At 50.5% G+C, this 20643-nt stretch overlaps 2 protein-coding genes across 4 annotated transcripts in view; one reads left to right on the top strand and one right to left on the bottom strand.

Annotated features, from left to right (window-relative positions):
- Nucleotides 1-20643, top strand: part of RALGPS1 (Ral GEF with PH domain and SH3 binding motif 1) — a 574444-nt gene that overhangs the window by 227996 nt on the left and 325805 nt on the right. The gene's annotated exons all lie outside the window — the stretch shown is intronic.
- Nucleotides 11952-20643, bottom strand: part of ANGPTL2 (angiopoietin like 2) — a 49519-nt gene continuing 40827 nt past the window's right edge. The window contains exons 4-5 of the mRNA XM_068249197.1: nucleotides 18439-18709; nucleotides 11952-13394 (exon numbers count right to left, since the gene is read on the bottom strand). Coding sequence (XP_068105298.1) covers nucleotides 13195-13394; nucleotides 18439-18709 — 471 coding nt within the window. The 3' untranslated portion in view covers nucleotides 11952-13194. The remainder of the gene's footprint in view (nucleotides 13395-18438; nucleotides 18710-20643) is intronic.

Here is a 20643-nt window from a genome sequence, read left to right on the forward strand (position 1 = left end):
AACAACTAAGTGGGCCCTGCAGTGTGGATTGTTGCAACTCTGATTGGATTTCCAGGACATTATTCTAACCTGTAAAGACCCAGGCTGTACATAAACAGTACAATGTTTAGTGGACACACAACCCTGAAAACTGCTATTGGAAATCTTTGTTATATGGGTCAGGGGGTTTGGGCTTTGCAAACTATCAATTTCTTATTGGTGCCAAAAGACTAACTGATGTAGGTTAAAGTGGACCTGAACTCTGCACAGGACAGAAGGAAAACAGAGAAATGCACCCTGTATGTATTCAGAGAGTTTAGCCTGTCTAATCCCCCTCATCCGTGACTAATCACGAGTGTAATTTGATCCCTCAGCTGTTTCAGCTGACTGCCATGGCTGATAAGCTCATTTGAAAGCACAGGATGTTAGCAATATGTCTGCTTCCATGAAAGCAGGAAGTAGACACACTGCAGATTTATTTCAGGATTTGTATCAGCTGTAGCAAATAAATGTTTTTCTTTAAAGGTTATTATGCTGTTTCTTATCTTTTTGAGCTGAGATTTTCTGAACAACATTTAGCTGTGCGATTATACATTTATAATATAATTTACATTTAGCTCTGCAATAATGAGAGACACAGACACAAACCTCTGCCACCACCAAACTCCTCATCCATGCCCTCATAATTTCCCGCCTTGACTACTGCAATGCCCTGCTGTCTGGTCTCTCTATGACCCCAATTGCCCCGCTGCAGTCCATCATGAATGCGGCAGCCAGAATTATCCACTCCTCCCATCACTCCACCACGGCAGATCCCCTCCTAGAATCCCTCCACTGGCTTCCTATCCAGTCCAGAATCAGATTCAAGATATTGTGCCTGACCTACAAATCTGTCCACAAAACCTGTCCAACCTACATTTCCGATCTTACTCAGAGGTACACACCTAGCCGCTCACTCCGCTCTTCCAATGAACTTCGCCTGACCACCTCCCGCATCACCCAGTCCCATGCACGCCTCCAGGACTTCTCAAGAGCTGCTCCAACACTATGGAACTCCCTACCTCCACCCATTAGGGCTTCCCCCTCCTTCAACAGCTTCAAGAAGGCCCTCAAAACTCACCTTTTCACTCTGGCCTACCACCCATCACAATTGCTCTAAACCCGCAGCTGAACTCTGGTCTCCTACCTTTCCTGTCCCTACCTCTCCCTCTAGATTGTAAGCCTTTGGGCAGGCTCCTCCTCCTTTTGTGTCCTACCTGATCATGCACCTGCATTACTGTGCACCCATGCTATGCATTTCAGTGAACTCTACTTGCCTAATCTCCATGCTCCCCTCCAGTGACTAAGCATTACCTGGTACTCATACTGTGCTGTGTGATCTCCATGCTCCCCTCCAGTGACTAAGCATTACCTTGTACTCACACTATGCTGTGTGATCTCCATGCTCCATCCAGTGACTAAGCATTACCTTGTACTCATACTGTGCTGTGTGATCTCCATGCTCCCCTCCAGTGACTAAGCATTACCTTGTACTCATACTGTGCTGTGTGATCTCCATGCTCCATCCAGTGACTAAGCATTACCTTGTACTCATACTGTGCTGTGTGATCTCCATGCCCCATCCAGTGACTAAGCATTACCTTGTACTCATACTGTGCTGTGTGATCTCCATGCTCCATCCAGTGACTAAGCATTACCTGGTACTCATACTGTGCTGTGTGATCTCCATGCTCCCATCCAGTGACTAAGCATTACCTTGTACTCATACTGTGCTGTGTGATCTCCATGCTCCATCCAGTGACTAAGCATTACCTTGTACTCATACTGTGCTGTGTGATCTCCATGCTCCATCCAGTGACTAAGCATTACCTTGTACTCATACTGTGCTGTGCGATCCCCGTGCTCCCATCCAGTGACTAAGCATTACCTTATACTCATACTGTGCTGCATGATCTGGTCTTTCTTGTATTCCTGTATTGTCATATTGCCGTATGTCACCCCTAAATATTGTCTGTAACCTAAACTAATGTCCAGCGCTGCGTAATATGTTTGACGCTTTATAAATATAATAAATAAATACCGTAAGTACAAAAGGTAACGGGTTGGAATCTCAAGTCATTGTTGCCCCATCTGCAGGCCTGTGTACAGACACCCTATTCTTGTCCTGTACTGTCTGTCATTCTATTGCCCCAGGGAGGGCATCTGCAGGCCTGTGTACAGACACCCTATCCTGGTCCTGTAATGTCTGCCATTCTATTGCCCCAGGGAGGGCATCTGCAGGCCTGTGTACAGACACCCTATTCTTGTCCTGTACTGTCTGTCATTCTATTGCCCCAGGGAGGGCATCTGCAGGGTTGTGTACAGACACCCTATCCTTGTCCTGTACTGTCTGCCATTCTATTGCCCCAGGGAGGGCATCTGCAGGCCTGTGTACAGACACCCTATCCTGGTCCTGTACTGTCTGACATTCTATTGCCCCAGGGAGGGCATCTGCAGGTCTGTGTACAGACACCGTATCCTTGTCCTGTAATGTCTGACATTCTATTTCCCCAGGGAGGGCATCTGCAGGTCTGTGTACAGACACCCTATCCTTGTCCTGTAATGTCTGACATTCTATTGCCCCAGGGAGGGCATCTGCAGGCCTGTGTACAGACACTGTATCCTTGTCCTGTAATGTCTGCCATTCTATTGCCCCAGGGAGGGCATCTGCAGGTCTGTGTACAGACACCCTATGCTGGTCCTGTACTGTCTGACATTCTATTGCCCCAGGGAGGGCATCTGCAGGCCTGTGTACAGACACCCTATGCTAGTCCTGTACTGTCTGATATTCTATTGCCCCAGGGAGGGCATCTGCAGGTCTGTGTACAGACACCCTATCCTTGTCCTGTAATGTCTGCCATTCTATTACCCCAGGGAGGGCATCTGCAGGCCTGTGTACAGACACCTTATCCTTGTCCTGTACTGTATGACATTCTATTGCCCCAGTAGGGCACCTGCAGGCCTGTGTACAGACACCCTATCCTTGTCCTGTACTGTCTGACATTCTATTGCCCCAGGGAGGGCATCTGCAGGTCTGTGTACAGACACCCTATCCTTGTCCTGTAATGTCTGCCATTCTATTGCCCCAGGGAGGGCATCTGCAGGCCTGTGTACAGACACCATATCCTTGTCCTGTAATGTCTGACATTCTATTGCCCCAGGGAGGGCATCTGCAGGTCTGTGTACAGACACCCTATCCTTGTCCTGTACTGCCTGCCATTCTATTGCCCCAGGGAGGGCATCTGCAGGTCTGTGTACAGACACCCTATCCTTGTCTTGTAATGTCTGATATTCTATTACCCCAGGGAGGGCATCTGCAGGTCTGTGTACAGACACCCTATCCTGGTCCTGTAATGTCTGATATTCTATTACCCCAGGGAGGGCATCTGCAGGTCTGTGTACAGACACCCTATCCTTGTCCTGTACTGTCTGACATTCTATTGCCCCAGGGAGGGCATCTGCAGGCGTGTGTACAGACACCCTATCCTAGTCCTGTACTGTCTGCCATTCTATTGCCCCAGAGAGGGCATCTGCAGGTCTGTGTACAGGCACCCTATCCTTGTCCTGTAATGTCTGACATTCTATTGCCCCAGGGAGGGCATCTGCAGGCCTGTGTACAGACACCCTATCCTGGCCCTGTACTGTCTGCCATTCTATTGCCCCAGGGAGGGCATCTGCAGGCCTGTGTACAGACACCCTATCCTGGTCCTGTACTGTCTGTCATTCTATTGCCCCAGGGAGGGCATCTGCAGGTCTGTGTACAGACACCCTATCCTTGTCCTGTACTGCCTGCCATTCTATTGCCCCAGGGAGGGCATCTGCAGGTCTGTGTACAGACACCCTATCCTTGTCCTGTACTGTCTGACATTCTATTGCCCCAAGGAGGGCATCAGCAGGTCTGTGTACAGACACCCTATCCTTGTCCTGTAATGTCTGGCATTCTCTTGCCCAAGGGAGGGCATCTGCAGGTCTGTGTACAGACACCCTATCCTGGACCTGTAATGTCTGCCATTCTATTGCCCCAGGGAGGGCATCTGCAGGCCTGTGTACAGACACCCTATCCTGGTCCTGTAATGTCTGCCATTCTATTGCCCCAGGGAGGGCATCTGCAGGCCTGTGTACAGACACCCTATCCTTGTCCTGTAATGTCTGACATTCTATTGCCCCAGAGAGGGCATCTGCAGGTCTGTGTACAGACACCCTATCCTGGTCCTGTAATGTCTGCCATTCTATTGCCACAGGGAGGGCATCTGCAGGTCTGTGTACAGACACCCTATCCTTGTCCTGTAATGTCTGCCATTCTATTTATACTGGTTGAACTCGATGGACGTATGTCTTTTTTCAACCAAAATAACTATGTAACTATGTAACTATTGCCCCAGGGAGGGCATCTGCAGGTCTGTGTACAGACACCCTATCCTTGTCCTGTACTGTCTGACATTCTATTGCCCCAGGGAGGGCATCTGCAGGTCTGTGTACAGACACCCTATCCTTGTCCTGTAATGTCTGGCATTCTCTTGCCCAAGGGAGGGCATCTGCAGGCCTGTGTACATACACCATATCCTTGTCTTGTAATGTCTGCCATTCTATTGCCCCAGGGAGGGCATCTGCAGGTCTGTGTACAGACACCCTATCCTTGTCCTGTAATGTCTGGCATTCTCTTGCCCAGGGGAGGGCATCTGCAGGCCTGTGTACAGACACCCTATCCTTGTCTTGTAATGTGTGGCATTCTCTTGCCCCAGGGAGGGCATCTGCAGGCCTGTGTACAGACACCATATCCTTGTCCTGTAATGTCTGCCATTCTATTGCCCCAGGGAGGGCATCTGCAGGTCTGTGTACAGACACCCTTTCCGGTTCCTGTAATGTCTGCCATTCTTTTGCCCCAGGGGGGGGGGGCATCTGCAGGTCTGTGTACAGACACCCTTACTAGTTCCTGTACTGTCTTGACATCCTATTGCCTCATCCTATCTGCCCCAGGGAGGGCATCTGCAGGTCTGTGTACAGACACCCTTACTAGTTCCTGTACTGTCTGACATCCTATTGCCCCAGGGAGGGCATCTGCAGGCCTGTATACAGACACCCTTACTAGTTCCTGTTCTGTCTGACATCCTATTGCCCTAGGGAGGGCATCTGCAGGCCTGTGTACAGACACCCTGTCCTGGTCCTGTAATGTCTGACATTCTATTGCCCCACGGAGGGTATCTGCAGGTCTGTGTACAGACACCCTTACTAGTTCCTGTTCTGTCTGACATCCTATTGCCCTAGGGAGGGCATCTGCAGGCCTGTATACAGACACCCTGTCCTGGTCCTGTACTGTCTGACATTCTATTGCCCCACGGAGGGTATCTGCAGGTCTGTGTACAGACACCCTTACTAGTTCCTGTACTGTCTGACATCCTATTGCCCCAGGGAGGGCATCTGCAGGCCTGTGTACAGACACCCTTACTAGTTCCTGTACTGTCTGACATCCTATTGCCCTAGGGAGGGCATCTGCAGGCCTGTATACAGACACCCTGTCCTGGTCCTGTACTGTCTGACATTCTATTGCCCCACGGAGGGTATCTGCAGGTCTGTGTACAGACACCCTTACTAGTTCCTGTACTGTCTGACATCCTATTGCCCCAGGGAGGGCATCTGCAGGCCTGTGTACAGACACCCTTACTAGTTCCTGTTCTGTCTGACATCCTATTGCCCCAGGGAGGGCATCTGCAGGCCTGTGTACAGACACCCTTACTAGTTCCTGTTCTGTCTGACATCCTATTGCCCTAGGGAGGGCATCTGCAGGCCTGTGTACAGACACCCTATCCTGGTCCTGTAATGTCTGACAGCCTGTTTGGCTCCAGACTTTGCCGAGAATCTCTCAATGTTGATATTTTATCCCGAGCTGACCTGCCGAGCTGAAATCTCTGAGCACGTTATTTGTTGAAAGAAAAATGTGGCCTGTTTGCCAGGGAATTAAGAAACTTTCCACCAGAGTGAGACCTTCAAGGACGTGAAAATTTACCCCAATACGACGGGGAGATTTTCTGTGTTTGTCTGTGCAATTGCCTGGTCCTGACCTGGATTGTGCGAGATTTTCGTATGCCGCGTGGAACGACTTTAGAAAACATGGGAGAGGTGAGATCGTGGCAGCAGTTTGTAATGCCAGCCACGTACGGGTAGATGTTCTTGTCATCATTTTAATTGGATGATTTTATATCAAGAAAATCTAAAGAGATCACTGACTGGTCCATCCATAAAAGGATTGGTTTGATTGGTCAGACATGAACAGATGTGGTTTTCGCGTAGCATTTTTATCTGTACGCACATCTTGCCCCTATTCAGTGAATATTAAACTATTCAGAAATCCTAGTTCCAGCGTGATCTATGGTCATGTGATGCATGATGTCAGCAATATCCCTCCTCCCCAGGTTAGAGAACACTTCTATCCCTCTAGATAAATGTACAAATGCCTCTGTATGGAGATTTTTTCATACTCACCTCTTCCCTAAAGATATCAGGGTCTTCGCTCCTCCTCTAAGATCGGGGGGGTCTTACCTTTCCCTAGTACCGCGGTGATGGCTCGCATCCCCTCATCTATGGTTGACCTTTAAGGTCGTAGTACTCTAATTTTGTTACTGCAAACTCACTATTCTTTTGTCAGTCTTCACCATGGTGTCATATCACCCACATGAAGCTTCCAATCATTTACCATATAAACAGACAATGTTTAATAATTCCAAGATAGTCTGCATGGTTATTTGTGCTCTCCCTGATTCTGGAGGTTATTAGTACCGGAAGCTTGTCGTAGCAACTGTGAGGACTTAAGTACAGGAAGCTTGGAATGTCCCATCAGCTTGGAGAACCTTAGTACAGGAATAAACATATATATATCCAGGCACATCGCCTCTAGTTAGGACATTAAATAAATTATTAGGGAAAGGGAGGTGCTGAAGGGGGTGTGGCTAGAAACAGCAAAAATCAATTAACCCTTCGCACACTCACATGCAAATGTTCAAACAAATGCATTCACAGATTTACTCATCCAGGCACAACTGTTATCCCTACAGCTAAATTAAAAGCCAGGGTTTTAGTTCACAGAAGAATGCATTCTTATGCTTAGTCCCTATACTGCGTAGAAGTACCCAGGTAAACATAGGTGTCCTAACTCTGGCCCTGTAACATGCATAGTGCAGACATGCAAACACATTCATTGCATCAAACCTATCAATGGATTAGGAGCACACATCCTAACTTCCTCTCCTGGGAAAGACAGTGCATCTTACCAATCGCACAAGGGAGCTAATATTATGTGTCCATGTGCACCATGCGCATACACCAGCATAAGCTGTCTGCATGCTGACAAACATACAGGGGAAGGGGGGAGTGCACCGAATTGGACCCTAGCCACAGGGGTCAATGATAAGAATAAACATTCATATATCCAGGCACATCACCTCTAGTTAGGACATTAAATAAATTATTAGGGAAAGGGAGGTGCTGAAGGGGGTGTGGCTAGAAACAGGAAGACTAGAGTGTCTTATCATTTTGGAGGTCTTTATTACAGGAAGACCAGAGTATCCCATCAGCTGGGAGGACCTTAGTTCCTGTAAGACCATATTTTACCATCAGCTTGGAGGACCTTAGTACAGGAAGACCAAAGTGTCCTATCAGCTGAGAGGGACCTTACTACAGGAAGACCAGAGTGTCCCATCAGCTGGGAGGACCTTAGTACAGGAAGACCAGAGTTCCGCATAAGCTGGGAGGACCTTAGTACAGGAAGACCAGAGTGTCCCATCAGCTGGGAGGACCTTAGTACAGGAAGACCAAAGTGTCCCATCAGCTGAGACGGACCTTAGTACAGGAAGACCAAACTGTCCCATCAGCTGAGAGTGACCTTACTACAGGAAGACCAGAGTGTCCTATCAGCTGGGAGGAACTTAGTACAGGAAGACCAGAGTGTCCCATCAGTTAGGAGATCTTTAGTACAGACCAGAGTGTCCTATCAGCTGGGAGGACCTTAGTTCCCATAAGAACAGATTTTACCATCAGCTTGGAGGACCTTAGTACCGGCAGACCAAAGTGTCCTATCAGCTGAGAGGGTCCTTAGTACTGGAAGACCAGAGTGTCCCATCAGCTGGGAGGACCTTAGTACAGGAAGACCAAACTGTCCCATCAGCTGAGAGGGACCTTACTACAGGAAGACCAGACGGTCCTATCAGCTGGGAGGAACTTAGTACAGGAAGACCAGAGTGTCCCATCAGTTAGGAGGTCTTTAGTACAGACCAGAGTGTCCCATCAACTGGGAGGACCTTAGTACAAGAAGACCAGAATGTCCCATCAGCTTTGAGGACCTTAGTACAGGAAGACCAGAGTGTCCCATCAGCTAAGAGGTCCTTAGTACAAGAAGACCAGAGTGTCCTATCAGCTGGTAGGACCTTAGTACAAGACGACCAGAGTGTCACATCAGCTGAGAGGACCTTAGTACAAGAAGACCAGAGTATCCCATCAGCTGAGAGGACCTTAGTACAAGAAGACCAGTGTGTCCCATCAGCTGGGAGTACCTTTGTACAGGAAGACCAGAGTATTCCATCAGCTGGGAGGGGGAGGACCTTAGTACAGGCAGACCAAAGTATCCCATCAGCTGGGAGGACCTTAGTACAGGAAGACCAGATTGTCCCATCAGCTTGAAGGACCTTAGTAATGGAAGACCAGAGTGTCCCATCAGCTTGAAGGACCTTAGTGCAGGAAGACCAAAGTGTCCCATCAGCTGAGAGGACGTTAGTACAGGAAGACCAAAGTATCCCATCAGCTGGGAGGACCTTAGTTCCCTGAAGACCAGATTTTCCCATCAGCTTGGAGGACCTTAATACAGGAAGACCAGATTTTCCCATTAGCTGGGAGGACCTTAGTACAGGAAGACTAAAGTGTCCCATCAGCTGAGAGGGACCTTAGTACAGGAAGACCAGACTGTCCCATCAGCTGGGAGGACCTTAATACAGGAAGACCAGAGTGTCCCATCAGCTGAGAGGACCTTAGTACAGGAAGACCAGAGTGTCCCATCAGCTGAGAGGACCTTAGTACTGGAAGACCAGAGTGTCCCATCAGCTGAGAGGACCTTAGTACAGGAAGACCAAAGTGTCCCATCAGCTGAAAGGGACCTTAGTACAGGAAGACCAGAGTGTCCCATCAGCTGGGAGGACCTTAGTACAGGAAGACCAGAGTGTAACATCAGCTGAGAGGACCTTAGTACTGGAAGACCAGATTTTTCCATCAGCTGAGAGGACCTTAGTACCGGAAGACCAGAGTGTCCCATCAGCTGAGAGGACCTTAGTACAGGAAGACCAGAGTATCCCATCTGTTAGGAGGTCTTTAGTACAGTAAGACCAGAGTATCCCATGAGCTGAGAGGGCCTTAGTACAGGAAGACCAAAGTGTCCCATTAGCTGAGAGGATCTTAGTACAGGAAGACCAGAGAATCCCATCTGTTAGGAGGTCTTTAGTACAGGAAGACCAGAGTATCCCATCAGCTGAGAGGGCCTTAGTACAGGAAGACCAGAGTGTTCCTTCAGCTGGTAGGCCCCTAGTACCGGAAGACCAGAGAATCCCATCAGCTGGGAGGACCTTAGTACCCGAAGACCAGATTTTTCCATCAGCTGAGAGGACCTTAGTACCGGAAGACCAGAGTGTCCCATCAGCTGAGAGGACCTTAGTACAGGAAGACCAAAGTGTCCCATCAGCTGAGAGGACCTTAGTACAGAAAGACCAAAGTGTCCCATCAGCTGAGAGGACCTTAGTACAGGAAGACCAAAATATCCTATCAGCTGAGAGGACCTTAGTACAGGAAGACCAAAGTGTCCCATCAGCTGAGAGGACCTTAGTACAGGAAGACCAGAGTATCCCATCTGTTAGGAGGTCTTTAGTACAGGAAGACCAGAGTATCCCATCAGCTGAGAGGGCCTTAGTACAGGAAGACCAGAGTGTCCCATCAGCTGAGAGGACCTTAGTACAGGAAGACCAGAGTATCCCATCAGCTGAGAGGGCCTTAGTACAGGAAGACCAGAGTGTCCCATCAGCTGAGAGGACCTTAGTACAGGAAGACCAGAGTGTCCCATCAGCTAAGAGGTCCTTAGTACAAGAAGACCAGAGTGTCCTATCAGCTGGTAGGACCTTAGTACAAGACGACCAGAGTGTCACATCAGCTGAGAGGACCTTAGTACAAGAAGACCAGAGTATCCCATCAGCTGAGAGGACCTTAGTACAAGAAGACCAGTGTGTCCCATCAGCTGGGAGTACCTTTGTACAGGAAGACCAGAGTATTCCATCAGCTGGGAGGGGGAGGACCTTAGTACAGGCAGACCAAAGTATCCCATCAGCTGGGAGGACCTTAGTACAGGAAGACCAGATTGTCCCATCAGCTTGAAGGACCTTAGTAATGGAAGACCAGAGTGTCCCATCAGCTTGAAGGACCTTAGTGCAGGAAGACCAAAGTGTCCCATCAGCTGAGAGGACGTTAGTACAGGAAGACCAAAGTATCCCATCAGCTGGGAGGACCTTAGTTCCCTGAAGACCAGATTTTCCCATCAGCTTGGAGGACCTTAATACAGGAAGACCAGATTTTCCCATTAGCTGGGAGGACCTTAGTACAGGAAGACTAAAGTGTCCCATCAGCTGAGAGGGACCTTAGTACAGGAAGACCAGACTGTCCCATCAGCTGGGAGGACCTTAATACAGGAAGACCAGAGTGTCCCATCAGCTGAGAGGACCTTAGTACAGGAAGACCAGAGTGTCCCATCAGCTGAGAGGACCTTAGTACTGGAAGACCAGAGTGTCCCATCAGCTGAGAGGACCTTAGTACAGGAAGACCAAAGTGTCCCATCAGCTGAAAGGGACCTTAGTACAGGAAGACCAGAGTGTCCCATCAGCTGGGAGGACCTTAGTACAGGAAGACCAGAGTGTAACATCAGCTGAGAGGACCTTAGTACTGGAAGACCAGATTTTTCCATCAGCTGAGAGGACCTTAGTACCGGAAGACCAGAGTGTCCCATCAGCTGAGAGGACCTTAGTACAGGAAGACCAGAGTATCCCATCTGTTAGGAGGTCTTTAGTACAGTAAGACCAGAGTATCCCATGAGCTGAGAGGGCCTTAGTACAGGAAGACCAAAGTGTCCCATTAGCTGAGAGGATCTTAGTACAGGAAGACCAGAGAATCCCATCTGTTAGGAGGTCTTTAGTACAGGAAGACCAGAGTATCCCATCAGCTGAGAGGGCCTTAGTACAGGAAGACCAGAGTGTTCCTTCAGCTGGTAGGCCCCTAGTACCGGAAGACCAGAGAATCCCATCAGCTGGGAGGACCTTAGTACCCGAAGACCAGATTTTTCCATCAGCTGAGAGGACCTTAGTACCGGAAGACCAGAGTGTCCCATCAGCTGAGAGGACCTTAGTACAGGAAGACCAAAGTGTCCCATCAGCTGAGAGGACCTTAGTACAGAAAGACCAAAGTGTCCCATCAGCTGAGAGGACCTTAGTACAGGAAGACCAAAATATCCTATCAGCTGAGAGGACCTTAGTACAGGAAGACCAAAGTGTCCCATCAGCTGAGAGGACCTTAGTACAGGAAGACCAGAGTATCCCATCTGTTAGGAGGTCTTTAGTACAGGAAGACCAGAGTATCCCATCAGCTGAGAGGGCCTTAGTACAGGAAGACCAGAGTGTCCCATCAGCTGAGAGGACCTTAGTACAGGAAGACCAGAGTATCCCATCAGCTGAGAGGGCCTTAGTACAGGAAGACCAGAGTGTCCCATCAGCTGAGAGGACCTTAGTACAGGAAGACCAGAGTGTTGGTCATTGGCTTGTGTCTGTATAGTCATTGCACAATCACGTTCAGCTGTAGAATATCCTGAGAACAGAACAGGCATGGCACACTGAAAGTGTCTCAAAAATACCACCTGCAAATTATTGAAAAACCAGAAAACTTTATTGTGTACAATGTCAAGTTGGGGAGTCTCTTTTTTTTGGCTGTGGTGTTTTTGAATAAAAACAAATATCTTGTCAAAGAGCCGCTGCTTTTAATTGCTTGCACTACAAGTTCCTTCTGAAACGATTGAAATTTTAAATATTTTATACTGCTCGGCACCCATCGTTTGCCTGCAAAGGTGGATACCCCTCTGTTTTCTGTAGTTGTGATGAAGAACTGGCAGTGTGGCAGAGCGCAATTCAACTCCTCTTTTCTTTCTCTAGCAAATGAAATAGCATGTTGTATACATTACGTAGTTGTAAAAATATATATTTACATATTTATCTAAATACTGTACAGTTAAGGTATCTTTTGGTTATAGAAAATCGTGTAAGGGCGAGTTTACAAAGAAAGAAGAAAAGGCACTTGTGTGTATTATCATTGATCACAGCCAATCGGATTCCACCGTTCCGGAGGTCACATGGTGGCTCTGGATATCATCCCTCATATTGCTTCTCTCAGTTTCTTTGTATACCAGCCCCAGGTTCCCTGATTGTGTGATAGACAGATACAGTACTTTGTGAAGAGTCCAAGCTTATGGATCCAGACTGTGGTGGACTATAAAATGGAGTTGTGCAGCCATATCTAATGACATTCTCAAGCGTGCAAAATGGCTCCCTTCGTTATGGGCAGCACCACTATTTACATTCTCGTTGTGTGTTTGTCACAGAGTGGCCTTATTGCTTTCGTTGGCATATGTAAAAAGAATGACCGCAACGTATGGACGTCAACTTTCTAGGACCGTCTAGGTCCGGCCTATATAACTTCATTGGAGGTTGAGTCCTGTGTCATAAAAAGGAACAAGGTGATAATACAAGCTTTATCCCAGTACATGGTACTTTAAAATATACTACACTATGGCCTACATATGTGACATATAGAGAAGATTTTTCTGCATGTGTTTCCTATGGCCTGACCGTCGATCAGAGAGATGAGTTATCATAAAGTAATAATGAAGTAGGACATGTTTTGGTTCTCTACACTTTTTCGGTAAGACTTAGGATGAATGAATGGAAGATGTTTAATTCTTGGGATGTTATTAGATCCGGATCTTACAGCACTTGTGGACAATATCAGTCATTCATGAGTTCCATAGCACAATTCGCACAGAAGCCAATGCATTGGAAGGCTACCAATGTCGGGAAGGTTTGTTTCAGTTGTATATCTCCATCAGTCGTACTTTCAGTGGAACGTGTTTGGGTTGGGCCTGATCATCATAACCACTTTCTTAAGGGAGTAGGATCCACCTCGGAACTCAGCCCAGTAAACGCCATCTTGGTAGCGGCTACGGTAATGTCCTCCTCTGTACCATACTCCGTTGAGGTTGGAATGAGCGCAAGCGTTGTACCACCATCCTCCTTTCTGGTAATGGGCACAGTTTCCTGTAGCAGAGAGAAGATCGGTTAAGGCTTGAAAATGAGTGATGGAACCTTCTGGGCTCCAAGGTTGACTGTTTGATTGATACCCTAAAATAGAGCTTCTTGTGTGTAGAAGAGCTTAAGGAGAAGCAGTTTAGTTTAGTCAGGCAACAGATTCGCTTGGTGGTCACAGGAAGTGATCTCAGCTAATCGGAACCTTACAAATCATCGTCTGATCAAACTGATTACAGTTCTTAGGAGACCTGCTACAGACAAGTGACTCTAACGCCAAATATCCAACTCCAGCGGAAAACGTTAGTGTCGTGTTACAGCCACAATTGTGGGAACTGTATTATCATGCGGACCTCCGTGATTTTCTAATGGGCCCTGGTGGTCTGAAGAGCAGGACATCAGTAATGCAAGTTTCACAGGGGTCCTACTAAATCTTCCCAATTGTACAAAAGAAAAAAAGAAACTATTAATGCGCCTGTCTCTGTTGCATAGTTATGGTCTGGGTACATTATGGTGTTGCTGCGCCTGTCTCTGTTGCATAGTTATGGCCTGGGCACATTATGGTGTTGCTGCGCCTGTCTCTGTTGCATAGTTATGGCCTGGGCACATTATGGTGTTGCTGCGCCTGTCTGTGTTGCATAGTTATGGCCTGGGCACATTATGGTGTTGCTGCGCCTGTCTCTGTTGCATAGTTATGGCCTGGGCACATTATGGTGTTGCTGCGCCTGTCTCTGTTGCATAGTTATGGCCTGGGCACATTATGGTGTTGCTGCGCCTGTCTCTGTTGCATAGTTATGGCCTGGGCACATTATGGTGTTGCTGCGCCTGTCTCTGTTGCATAGTTATGGCCTGGGCACATTATGGTGTTGCTGTGCCCGTCTCTGTTGCATAGTTATGGTCTGGGCACATTATGGTGTTGCTGCGCCCGTCTCTGTTGCATAGTTATGGTCTGGGCACATTATGGTGTTGCTGCGCCTGTCTCTGTTGCATAGTTATGGCCTGGGCACATTATGGTGTTGCTGCGCCTTTCTCTGTTGCATAGTTATGGTCTGGGCACATTATGGTGTTGCTGCGCCTGTCTCTGTTGCATAGTTATGGCCTGGGCACATTATGGTGTTGCTGCGCCTGTCTCTGTTGCATAGTTATGGCCTGGGCACATTATGGTGTTGCTGCGCCTGTCTCTGTTGCATAGTTCTGGCCTGGTCACATTTATGGTGTTGCTGCGCCTGTCTCTGTTGCATAGTTATGGCCTGGGCACATTATGGTGTTGCTGCGCCTGTCTCTGTTGCATAGTTATGGCCTGGGCACATTATGGTGTTGCTGCGCCTGTCTCTGTTGCATAGTTATGACCTGGGCACATTATGGTGTTGCTGCGCCTGTCTCTGTTGCATAGTTATGGCCTGGGCACATTATGGTGTTGCTGCGCCTGTCTCTGTTGCATAGTTATGGCCTGGGCACATTATGGTGTTGCTGCGCCTGTCTCTGTTGCATAGTTATGGCCTGGGCACATTATGGTGTTGCTGCGCCTGTCTCTGTTGCATAGTTATGGCCTGGGCACATTATGGTGTTGCTGCGCCTGTCTCTGTTGCATAGTTATGGCCTGGGCACATTATGGTGTTGCTGCGCCTGTCTCTGTTGCATAGTTATGGCCTGGGCACATTATGGTGTTGCTGCGCCTGTCTGTGTTGCATAGTTATGGCCTGGGCACATTATGGTGTTGCTGCACCTGTCTCTGTTGCATAGTTATGGCCTGGGCACATTATGGTGTTGCTGCGCCTGTCTCTGTTGCATAGTTATGGTCTGGGCACATTACGGTGTTGCTGCGCCTGTCTCTGTTGCATAGTTATGGTCAGGGCACATTATGGTGTTGCTGCGCCTGTCTCTGTTGCATAGTTATGGCCTGGGCACATTATGGTGTTGCTGCACCTGTCTCTGTTGCATAGTTATGGCCTGGGCACATTATGGTGTTGCTGCGCCTGTCTCTGTTGCATAGTTATGACCTGGGCACATTATGGTGTTGCTGCGCCTGTCTCTGTTGCATAGTTATGACCTGGGCACATTATGGTGTTGCTGCGCCTGTCTCTGTTGCATAGTTATGGCCTGGGCACATTATGGTGTTGCTGCGCCTGTCTCTGTTGCATAGTTATGGCCTGGGCACATTATGGTGTTGCTGCGCCTGTCTGTGTTGCATAGTTATGGCCTGGGCACATTATGGTGTTGCTGCGCCTGTCTCTGTTGCATAGTTATGGCCTGGGCACATTATGGTGTTGCTGCGCCTGTCTCTGTTGCATAGTTATAGCCTGGGCACATTATGGTGTTGCTGCGCCTGTCTCTGTTGCATAGTTATGGCCTGGGCACATTATGGTGTTGCTGCGCCTGTCTGTGTTGCATAGTTATGGCCTGGGCACATTATGGTGTTGCTGCGCCTTTCTCTGTTGCATAGTTATGGCCTGGGCACATTATGGTGTTGCTGCGCCTGTCTCTGTTGCATAGTTATGGCCTGGGCACATTATGGTGTTGCTGCGCCTGTCTCTGTTGCATAGTTATGGTCTGGGCACATTATGGTGTTGCTGCGCCTGTCTCTGTTGCATAGTTATGGCCTGGGCACATTATGGTGTTGCTGCACCTGTCTCTGTTGCATAGTTATGGTCTGGGCACATTATGGTGTTGCTGCGCCTGTCTCTGTTGCATAGTTATGGTCTGGGCACATTATGGTGTTGCTGCGCCTGTCTGTGTTGCATAGTTATGGTCTGGGCACATTATGGTGTTGCTGCGCCTGTCTCTGTTGCATAGTTATGGTCTGGGCACATTATGGTGTTGCTGCGCCTGTCTGTGTTGCATAGTTATGGTCTGGGCACATTATGGTGTTGCTGCGCCTGTCTCTGTTGCATAGTTATGGTCTGGGCACATTATGGTGTTGCTGCGCCTGTCTCTGTTGCATAGTTATGGTCTGGGCACATTATGGTGTTGCTGCGCCTGTCTGTGTTGCATAGTTATGGTCTGGGCACATTATGGTGTTGCTGCGCCTGTCTCTGTTGCATAGTTATAGCCTGGGCACATTATGGTGTTGCTGCGCCTGTCTCTGTTGCATAGTTATGGCCTGGGCACATTATGGTGTTGCTGCGCCTGTCTGTGTTGCATAGTTATGGCCTGGGCACATTATGGTGTTGCTGCGCCTTTCTCTGTTGCATAGTTATGGCCTGGGCACATTATGGTGTTGCTGCGCCTGTCTCTGTTGCATAGTTATGGCCTGGGCACATTATGGTGTTGCTGCGCCTGTCTCTGTTGCATAGTTATGGTCTGGGCACATTATGGTGTTGCTGCGCCTGTCTCTGTTGCATAGTTATGGCCTGGGCACATTATGGTGTTGCTGCACCTGTCTCTGTTGCATAGTTATGGTCTGGGCACATTATGGTGTTGCTGCGCCTGTCTCTGTTGCATAGTTATGGTCTGGGCACATTATGGTGTTGCTGCGCCTGTCTGTGTTGCATAGTTATGGTCTGGGCACATTATGGTGTTGCTGCGCCTGTCTCTGTTGCATAGTTATGGTCTGGGCACATTATGGTGTTGCTGCGCCTGTCTGTGTTGCATAGTTATGGTCTGGGCACATTATGGTGTTGCTGCGCCTGTCTCTGTTGCATAGTTATGGTCTGGGCACATTATGGTGTTGCTGCGCCAGTCTCTGTTGCATAGTTATGGTCTGGGCACATTATGGTGTTGCTGCGCCTGTCTGTGTTGCATAGTTATGGTCTGGGCACATTATGGTGTTGCTGCGCCTGTCTCTGTTGCATAGTTATAGCCTGGGCACATTATGGTGTTGCTGCGCCTGTCTCTGTTGCATAGTTATGGCCTGGGCACATTATGGTGTTGCTGCGCCTGTCTGTGTTGCATAGTTATGGCCTGGGCACATTATGGTGTTGCTGCGCCTTTCTCTGTTGCATAGTTATGGCCTGGGCACATTATGGTGTTGCTGCGCCTGTCTCTGTTGCATAGTTATGGCCTGGGCACATTATGGTGTTGCTGCGCCTGTCTCTGTTGCATAGTTATGGTCTGGGCACATTATGGTGTTGCTGCGCCTGTCTCTGTTGCATAGTTATGGCCTGGGCACATTATGGTGTTGCTGCACCTGTCTCTGTTGCATAGTTATGGTCTGGGCACATTATGGTGTTGCTGCGCCTGTCTCTGTTGCATAGTTATGGTCTGGGCACATTATGGTGTTGCTGCGCCTGTCTGTGTTGCATAGTTATGGTCTGGGCACATTATGGTGTTGCTGCGCCTGTCTCTGTTGCATAGTTATGGTCTGGGCACATTATGGTGTTGCTGCGCCTGTCTGTGTTGCATAGTTATGGTCTGGGCACATTATGGTGTTGCTGCGCCTGTCTCTGTTGCATAGTTATAGTCTGGGCACATTATGGTGTTACTGCGCCTGTCTCTGTTGCATAGTTATGGTCTGGGCACATTATGGTGTTGCTGCGCCTGTCTCTGTTGCATAGTTATGGTCTGGGCACATTATGGTGTTGCTGCGCCTGTCTCTGTTGCATAGTTATGGTCTGGGCACATTATGGTGTTGCTGCGCCTGTCTGTGTTGCATAGTTATGGTCTGGGCACAGTATGGTGTTGCCATAACTATGTTACACAAACACACAAGACCTTTGCTGCTCTCCATTCCAGACCTGATGCCTCTGTATATATAATGCATGCTGTACATTGTCAGAACACAGCGCTGTATAGCATGTAAGTGTGGCCATCACATGGTGTGCCTATCAGACAATGTGCCCTTGTAGTTGGCATGTTACCCCCGTAGTTATTGTTTTACCCGTGTAGTTGGCGCGTCACCCGTGTAGTTAGCATGTTACCAGTGTAGTTGGCATGTTACCTCTGTAGTTATTGTCTTACCGATGTAGTTGGCGTTTCACCCGTGTAGTTGGCGTGTCACCCGTGTAGTTGGCGTGTCACCCATGTAGTTGGCCTGTTACCTTTGTAGTTGTCATGTTACCCCCATACTGGGCGTTTTACCCATGTAGTTGGCGTTTTACCCGTGTAGTTTGCATGTTACCTGTGTAGACGTCGTGGTCGCGGTCCAGGGTGGTGAACTGCTTGCCATTATGCCAGGTGAAGGAGTCCCCGGCGTTGCCGTTGTAGCGTCCGAGTCTCAGCTTGTAGTATTCACTTTCTGGTTCGATTCGGAAGCTGGCGTACTCTGCAAACACCTTGCGCCCCTGCCAGTCCTCCAGCGTCACCAGCAGCTTGTAGTTGCCTTGGTTGGTTAACGAGTAGATGTTCTCCAAGCCCAGCCAGTACTCCCCATCAATGTTCCCGAATCCTTGCTGTGCGGAGGAGAAATGATGGCACCATTATATCTTTCCATTCAATGCAATCCAATTCCATACATTACATGCCTCCGCTGTGTCCTGCTCTCTCTGCAGTTATCACTGTTGCCTGCCAATGTGCTGCGCCCCCAATGCCTTCCCCTGTGCTGTGTCCTCCACGTCTGCCCCATCCTGCTCCGCAATGCCTGCCCCTGTGCTGTGTCCCCCACGCCTGCCCTTGTGCTGCTCCCCCACACCTGCCCTTGTGCTGCTCCCCCACACCTGCCCCTGTGCTGTGTCCCCCACGCCTGCCCCATCCTGCTCCGCAATGCCTGCCCCTATGCTGCACCGCCATGCCTTCCTCTAGGCTGCCCCGCTATGCCTGCCCCTGTGCTGCGCCCCCACGCCTGCCCCTGTGCTGCTCCGCCATGCCTGCCCCTGTGCTGCTCCGCCATGCCTGCCCCTGTGCTGCGCCGCCATGCCTGCCCATGTGCTGCGCCCCCACGCCTGCCCCTGTGCTGCTCCGCCATGCCTGCCCCTGTGCTGCACCGCCATGCCTGCCCCTGTGCTGCACCGCCATGCCTGCCCCTGTGCTGCTCCGCCATGCCTGCCCCTGTGCTGTGTCCCCCACGCCTGCCCCTGTGCTCCTCCCCCATTCCTGCCCCTGTGCTACACCACTACGCCTGCCCCTGTGCTGCTCTGCCATGCCTGCCACTGTGCTACACCTCCATGCCTGCCCCTGTGCTGCTCCGCCACGCCTACCCCTGTGCTGCTCTGCCATGCCTGCCCCTGTGCTACACCACCACGCCTGCCCCTGTGCTGCTGTCCCACGCCTGCCCCTGTGCTGCTCCGCCACGCCTGCCCCTGTGCTGCACCGGCATGCCTGGCCCTGTGCTGCACCGCCATGCCTGGCCCTGTGCTGCTCCGCCACGCCTGCCCCTGTGCTGCTCCGCCACGCCTGCCCCTGTGCTGCTCCGCCACGCCTGCCCCTGTGCTGCACCGGCATGCCTGGCCCTGTGCTGCACCGCCATGCCTGGCCCTGTGCTGCTCCGCCATGCCTGCCCCTGTGCTGCTTCCCCCACGCCTGCCCCTGTGCTGCACCCCCCACGCCTGCCCCTGTGCTGCTTCCCCCACGCCTGCCCCTGTGCTGTGCCGCCATACCTGCCCCTGTGCTGCGCCCCCACGCCTGCCCCTGTGCTGCTGTCCCACGCCTGCCCCTGTGCTGCTCCGCCACGCCTGCCCCTGTGCTGCTCCGCCACGCCTGCCCCTGTGCTGCACCGCCACGCCTGGCCCTGTGCTGCACCGCCATGCCTGGCCCTGTGCTGCTCCGCCATGCCTGCCCCTGTGCTGCACCCCCCACGCCTGCCCCTGTGCTGCTTCCCCCACGCCTGCCCCTGTGCTGTGCCGCCATACCTGCCCCTGTGCTGCGCCCCCACGCCTGCCCCTGTGCTGCGCCCCCACGCCTGCCCCGTGCTGCGCCCCCACGCCTGCCCCTGTGCTGCGCCCCCACGCCTGCCCCTGTGCTGCGCCCCCCACGCCTGCCCCTGTGCTGTGCCCCCACGCCTGCCCCTGTGCTGCGCCCCCACGCCTGCCCCTGTGCTGCGCCGCCATGCCTGCTCCGTGCTGCGCCGCCAAGCCTGCCCCTTTGCTGCACCACCACGCCTGCCCCTGTGCTACACCACCACGCCTGCCCCTGTGCTACACCACCACGCCTGCCCCTGTGCTGCTCCCCCACGCCTGCCCCTGTGCTGCCCCACCACTCCTGCCTTTGTGCTGCGCCCCCAAAACACAGGCAGCCATAACACATAGACGTGAGAAAGGATGCTGTCTTTAGAGGGGAAGGGGGCTTTGACTGGGGGGGGGCTCTATATTACCCAGATGCACTCCTGAGTGCCGTGGAGAGCTCATCTCTCCAGACATAAGACAACGATTGGCTCTACGTTCTGGCAGAT

This window comes from Hyperolius riggenbachi, chromosome 8 (assembly GCF_040937935.1).
Source record: "Hyperolius riggenbachi isolate aHypRig1 chromosome 8, aHypRig1.pri, whole genome shotgun sequence".
NCBI lineage: Eukaryota > Metazoa > Chordata > Amphibia > Anura > Hyperoliidae > Hyperolius > Hyperolius riggenbachi.